This window comes from Chelmon rostratus, chromosome 24, assembly GCF_017976325.1.
Source record: "Chelmon rostratus isolate fCheRos1 chromosome 24, fCheRos1.pri, whole genome shotgun sequence".
In the NCBI taxonomy this organism is placed as follows: Eukaryota; Metazoa; Chordata; class Actinopteri; order Chaetodontiformes; family Chaetodontidae; genus Chelmon; species Chelmon rostratus.
The window spans coordinates 7229828-7236718 of NC_055681.1; the positions used below are offsets into that span (position 1 = coordinate 7229828).

The following is a 6891-nucleotide window of genomic DNA, read 5'->3' on the forward strand; positions in this document are numbered from 1 at the left end:
GTGGGTATTTTTCATAGTAATCTGGGGGGATAAATAACAGGATGTAGTAGTGAGGAGTGTGTCACAGCTCCGGATGAGTTGATAAAGGATCGTATGAGAGGTTTAAAAGTTGCAGCAGATGAATTGGCTGGAGAAAACAATGCTTTTAAAAAACACAGAACTCAATGCAGGATTCAAATCCCTCCATCAAACAAACGCAGATCCTTTATTTCCTGAGGCGAAGAAGGAGCAGGATTCTGAGAAATGTGAAGTTTTGTTTTATTTCAGCCAGAAGAAGGACAAAAGTAAGTGCACCACCGTCTTGTGATAAGAAGCGAGACATCTGTATCCGCCTTATGAAGACGGGACAGGAGCTCAGTGTGAATACAACTAGAAAACTGACTTCAACAACATAAAGATTTTAATCAGAAATCCACCAAATTTATTAGTCTCAATTAAGAAGCAGGGCTGCAACTGAAGGAACGACGCAGGCACATCGCAGCAGTGGATTCAGTTTGGTCAGAATTTGCACTATATTTGCATGGACCCTTGACTTGCAAGACCATGTGATCTGGATCCACCTACCCAAATTAATTTCAGGTGTCAGGCACATCAGGAAGTGGGCGAAGCATGTGCAGGAAGTTGCTTGAAGATGCTGCAGTGTTCGTTTCCACCTGAAGAAGAACCGCAGATCCAGTGAGTGCAGAGTTTACTGATCTGTTGCGTTTTTCCTTTCATGTTGAACACGACTGTAACGTGCCGGAGTTTGGCTGCTGTTTGGTCAGCTCTCCTTTACAATGTTTGGAGGAATTTCACAAAACCACTTTCTACTATCTTGAACTTGACAAAAGTCACATGAGTGCAATTTCTAGAAATCTGTCAGATCATCTAATCGACACTTTCTGTGACAGGAATTGATTACGTTCACTCTCAGAAGTGGCGAAGTTATTTCCTTTTGAAGCAAAACATTAAGCGAGGTGACAAGTGTTCAAGCGTGAAATGCAATTCTGGCCGCCCTTCCACCTTAAATGTAATGTGTCGGGAGGTTTCAATGCCACCAAATCTGTGCTTCTATCTTAGATCCTTTGCGGATTATTAAATGCACTTCACATTAAGAAGCTTATACGAGTCTTCACAGGGACTTTAACAGATATTACTTTCACTCTTTCTCTGCTGCTTCCCCAGAAGTCCCCAGTCAGGATTTCCTTTTTTTTTTTAAATACGTCAAAAAAACTTAACTCACTTTACTCACACAGACAACCTAAAAGTGATGTTCTTCTACGAGTTGTCCCCCGGTGCAGCTGTGGGGATTATTTTTCAGGTACCTAATTTCACCGAACTCTGTTTGACACGAAAAAGTGGCTCTCAGGTTCGCCTCACTCGGTGGATGAATTCACCGCGAACTCTTAAACCACATCACAATATGCAAAACTGTTTGGGGTTTTGGTGAAGTTTCCCTCGGAGATGCTTCTATGCATTATACATAACATTTCAGAGGAAAATAATGATCTGCCACCTTTTGTTATCACAGAAGGAAAACAAATCGAGATTGCTTTAAATGTTTTTCCCCGCTGGTCCCACATTTGAGTCGCTGAAAGTGTAAAATTAACTATTTTTGTTTTATTTTGTGGCTTTAAAGAGTCTGATGCTACTTTTCAGTTTGCACTTGATGATGATAATGATTGTTAAACCTCTTCCTAATGTCTTTGTGCTGAGTTTTATCACTTACTGCAAAGCTGTGACTTATCAGTTCCTTGTATGCTGTAAACATATTCATTGGTGCACTTTCATCTGTATTCACTGGTGCACTTTCATCTATATTCATTGGTACAGTTGCTTATTTTTTCAGACACTAAAACACGCTGCTGGCTGTGTCGTAGTCCTTGCTTATGTGGGAAGTGCTGGGCAGGGACTTGAGGTACTCCATGTGCCTCCTGGCGTCCTCCTGGTTGTGTTTGATGTAGTAAATGATGTAAGCTGTCACCATGGAGAACCAGCAGAACATGGCCACAAACATGGCCACGTCCGTCGTCTTGTGGTGGAAATTGCAAAAGTTGATCCCCGAATCCAGGACGTGGATGACCGGCTGTCCCACGTATTCCTCCTGCACTGACGTGTAGCAGCTGACCTCGTTCACCGTCTCGGGGTCCAGCCTCAGCTCCCTCAGCACCTCCTGTAAGGAGCACTCGCAGTGCCAGGGGTTGTGGGACAGGCGGACACGGGCGTGGAGCTTGGTGAAGGTGTCCTTGGGGAGGCTGCTGAGGTGGTTGTTTGAAAGATCCATGGTCCGCAGGCTCTCGGAAATTCCTTGAAAGGCACCGACCTCCATGCTCTCAATGGCGTTGTGAGATAAGTCCAGTTCCCTGAGGCGGTGGAGGTCTGCGAAGGCCTCCTTTGGGATGTGCCTGATGCGGTTAGACGAAATCAAAAGAACAACGGTGTCCCTGGGCAAGTTCGGCGGGATGTTCTCCAGGTTGCGCGAGGTGCACTGCACCACCACACCGTTCCTGTCCGTGCAATGACAGACCTTAGGGCAAGCACACACAGTCATAATCGCTGACAAAAGCCACAGTGCTCCCACGAACGAAAGAGGACGGCAGGAAGGAGGTTTTATGGATGACCCGCACCTTCGAGAGGCCCCCATTAGCGAGCGCTCACACTGAAATCAGCCCTGCGTTAGAATAACGCCAGGGGTTGCGTAGGTGGGGGTGTTTTGCTTTGGGTACTGGTGAGACATGAAATAGAAACGAGGGAGTCCAGTTTGAGTGAATTTAGAGGGTCATCAGATGCCAAAACACTGCGCAGTGGTTTAAGATACTCAAGATTTTATAACTCTGGCAAGTTATCACAGAAATGTGCACTTGAATGCATGTGATTTGCCAGCGCAGTCCCTTTTTGGGTGATGTTCGGTTATGTTCAGCCAGGTTCAGCTTTCTTGGCCGATGACCCTGCAGTTTTTTGCTGGACCCCTCTGCATGCTGGCCTTGTTCGAATGAATGAGGACTAAAGGACTAAAGTCTCTCTTAATTTGAGCATTACTGGCTAAAGTTTAAATCTCAGGGCACGTTTCAGGATTCACTCGGACGTTATTGTCTGTCATTTACCTCAACAGTTACGGAAAACCACGTCCAGATCCAACTCCAAAGGGGCAAATGTCCGAAGGTTTGCATACTCGCTAAATGAGATGTCAAAGTGCAGCCCAGCTGAGGGGAAAAGGAATTACATTTTTTGACTGAGTCGTCTTTTCGGAAGAAACCTGTGATTGAGAAAGAGAGAAAGAGACAAAGAGATGGCGGTGAGATTGAGAAAATGTCAAGTCTTACCCGAAAGTTCACATTCAGGAATTTCTTTGTTTGTATTCTGCTGCCCAGAGAAGGTTGTTAGTTAGAAGTCAGTAAAGTTGTTGCTTTGCTCTTCTAAGATGGCGTTAAAACCTGTGATGGTGTGAGTTTGAGGAAGATTTGACAACTCTACTAACTTCCTATGTGCTTTCAATCATTTTCTGGTTGTCAGTCTTCTGGTCTCGTCACCTTCCAGCACGTCTTCAGTGAAATTTCTACACCAGTGCCCCTTTTCAGACTCCTTCCTCCTTTGAGAGGAAGCTGCTAAAGTTCAAGATTATAATAATAATAACAGCATATTTCTGTAGCATGGGCCCCTTCATTCAAAATGTGTCCCTGGGAGAGAATGACAAGCCATTAAACAAGGTGTGAGCTCATCAGTATGCAGCAGATGAACTTTGAAACAGTGATTTGCGATTAACTAATAATAATAATAAAAAACTGTGTGTCGATTAACAGCGGTGCATGTGAGAGCAGTGAAGGTCAGGCTGCAAAGGACACAATGCATTTGTCTGGAAGATAACGACACAAAGACCAGCTGATAAGCAGGAAGCAGCTTTTTTGATCGAGACGATGAATGTCATGTTTTTGATTTATCCGGGTGTCCCAGAAAAAATATTGATAAGTTAAATGTCTCATTAAAACTACACGACTGTAGAAACATTGTAGGAATCTTATTGCAGGTGCAAAAGAGAGAGTAAGACAGCCAATCACAATCATCTTTATTAGAATATGACATACCTATTGTGATAATAAATACTACAACAATTAGTCTTTCGACAGAAAAGGAAACAGCAACAATTGTTATTTTTTTAAGCAAAATCAAAATTAACAGGTTCCATCTTTTATTCTGGTTGTACATATAAATACTTTTGTTTTCTTACTCCTCTATAATAAATTGAATATGATGTGTTTTTGACTGTTGGTTGAGCTCCCTGCAAAGCCAAATTTGGTCTACAGCCTGAATGATTAATTGACTAATCAATCAGCAGATCTAATCTAATCTGTAATGAGAATATATAGCTGCAGCCCTAAAAAAAAGTCTTTAATGAGACAGTAAAATTCTCTTTAAAATAGCATTTTTATATATATTTTTTTACAGTGGGAAATCAATAACTGTGTGAATTATGACGTCCAGTTGGTGCAACATTAATCTTCAAATGAACAAACACAGCCAGAAACAAAAACCCATTTTCTAATTTTGCCTTTTCTTATTCAAATTGCATGCACAATAATTCAGTCACACGTGATGTCTTGACTTCAAGACAAAACTCCATCGCGACAATGAAACAGGGTGGAAAAAAAAAGTGAGTATATGTTGTTAATGGAGTGCCTACCTGGAAGCTTCACTCTGTCCGGCTCGTGCAGTCACAGGGGAGATCCTTTTGTCTGATGAGACATCCAGGAATAAATCATCCTTTGCACATGCACGTCTCCGGCAGCAGGCGCAGCCACACTGTAAAGCCAGTTCAAGAGTCCAGATCCAACTGTTTGATCGCAGTTTACAACCTCCTGTCAGTGGAGGTTTGCAGCAGCTGTGTGTGTGTGTGTGTGTGTGTGGATATGCGCAGAGGCACTGCTGTGGTCCGTCTCTTCCTCTGACTCTGTTAAAAAGCATCCCTGCTGAATCTGTGAGTCACCGGGGAAACGACTGTTGTTAACTACATGTTGTTGTAGGAACTAAAACTTTATCGACAACACATCATTTCCACAGATTATCATCCAATCAGCATGTCAATATAATGGCAGTGTTCATTTCCTCCAGAATAATTATAATTATACAAAGGATAAATGCTGAAGTAGTCCATACACAGTAAAATTAAGTTACTAATTACTTTGCTGATGAAGATTTTACACCCAAGATATACTGTATGATCATCTTGTAAACTACGATGCTGCCCAACAGCATGGGATGTCCTTAAAACGAGCTCCACCTCAACCAGCTACGACAGTACTACTTCCACAGCAACGCATCAGTATTCAGTTCGAAGCTGATGTAATAATTTAGCTGTTCGTCTGCAGAACAAATGCTTTCTGCTCACAGTATTATTCTGACATCCAAACATCGTCTTCGTCGTCCTTGCAGGTTTCCTTTGCTTGCCTTTGCACATTTACTTTGATTTATATTTTGACTGTATTATATCCCTGTCGCCAATGAGCACTCAGTGCAGCACTGATATAGCTGAGGTAGAACACAGCTGTTGTCTAAGTCCTGTCTAAGGGCCCCTAAAGGTCCCTGAACCACATTTTGGGAACCGACTGCAGCTCTACTCTCCTCATGCCTGTGACTGATTGTTTGCCCTGCGTGTCACATTCTGTCATTCTTCATAAGCATTGATTACATTTGTCCTGCCCCGGTGGAGGACTTCAATACTGAGCCCTTCACACCCACACTGACAAAAAAAAAAAAAAAAAACCCTTTGAAGGAGGTACTCCCAGCTGTATCACTGTGACCTTAAGACCACCTGAATGCAGCCAGGGCTTTGCAAAGCATCTACATGATTAAATGTGCAGAGTTCAGCCCTGTCAATTTTGCTGAAAGGCAGAATCAATGATTATATTGACCACAGAGGCATTTTAGCGGGAGTTTGCCTCATTGTGACTGTATGCACAATCACAAAGCGCACTTGTAAAAGTCAAACTGATCCAGCATCAGTGTTCCTCCTGCGCCTGAGTAATCAGGCTGACAGATTTACTTCAAATTCTTTGGTGTTTAAACCACCTGAAAGTTGCCAAGGCATTTGTCCAACAGCCTTACTCATCTTGGCAAGGATCCTGGCAAAAGTCCTGCCTGGTAAGCCATCTTAAATAAATTCATGCTCCTCCACAGGATCACAATGAAATGGAGCTGAGCCAGTGTCAGGACCCTTTGTCGGGTAAGCATTATAGACTGAGGGATTCTGTGTTTACGTACGTCATATTTACACATATTTGTCACGTTAACAATGAATTGCAGACATTATTTCCTCTTAACACGGCTCCAGTTTCGACATCAATCTGTCCCATCTGCACTTCATGCCTGGTTTGATACAGATGACATTGCGAAGTCACTCCCTGAAAGCAGCACTGTGCTGCCCTACAGTATGTATTGACCTCTCCAAAGCCACGCTCAGTACATTTGATAATGCTTTCCAGCTGCAGAGGCTGTCTGACATTGGATTTTGCTCACTCAACTCGCAGTTGCTTTCACTCACTTGGGAGGACACGGCACGTTTTAGCACTGCGACCCCCGTGTCCAAACTCATGTCCAGGAAGGACTGCTCGCGCTCCATACTTCAGCACATTTGCAGCAACTCTTACATTTGCACACCGTCTCCCTCATTGCTGTGACATCAGTCCTTTGCATTATAGAGAAGGTTGTCTGTAAGCAGCTTACAGCATTGCTGAGTGATAGCCTGGATCCACTCCAACTTTCATGCCAAGTCAACACAGGGGCAGAGAATGCCTTTACGTTTCGGTCGAGCCCAGTGGGACAAACCCTTATTGAAAGTAAACTGACATGAGGAGAGCGTCTGATGCCGGCCGCTTGATTTGCTGATGCCCTCTTTTGTTGGAGCTCGTGCTTCGGAGC

General features: G+C 43.4%; 1 protein-coding gene across 1 annotated transcript; it reads right to left on the reverse strand.

The window, feature by feature from the left end:
* Window positions 1–1831: 1831 nt before the first annotated feature.
* On the reverse strand, window positions 1832–2623 carry LOC121627540 (leucine-rich repeat-containing protein 3-like). The gene has a single exon (XM_041966489.1). It carries the CDS (start codon window positions 2621–2623, stop codon window positions 1832–1834), a length of 792 nt encoding a protein of 263 aa, XP_041822423.1.
* Window positions 2624–6891: the final 4268 nt, after the last annotated feature.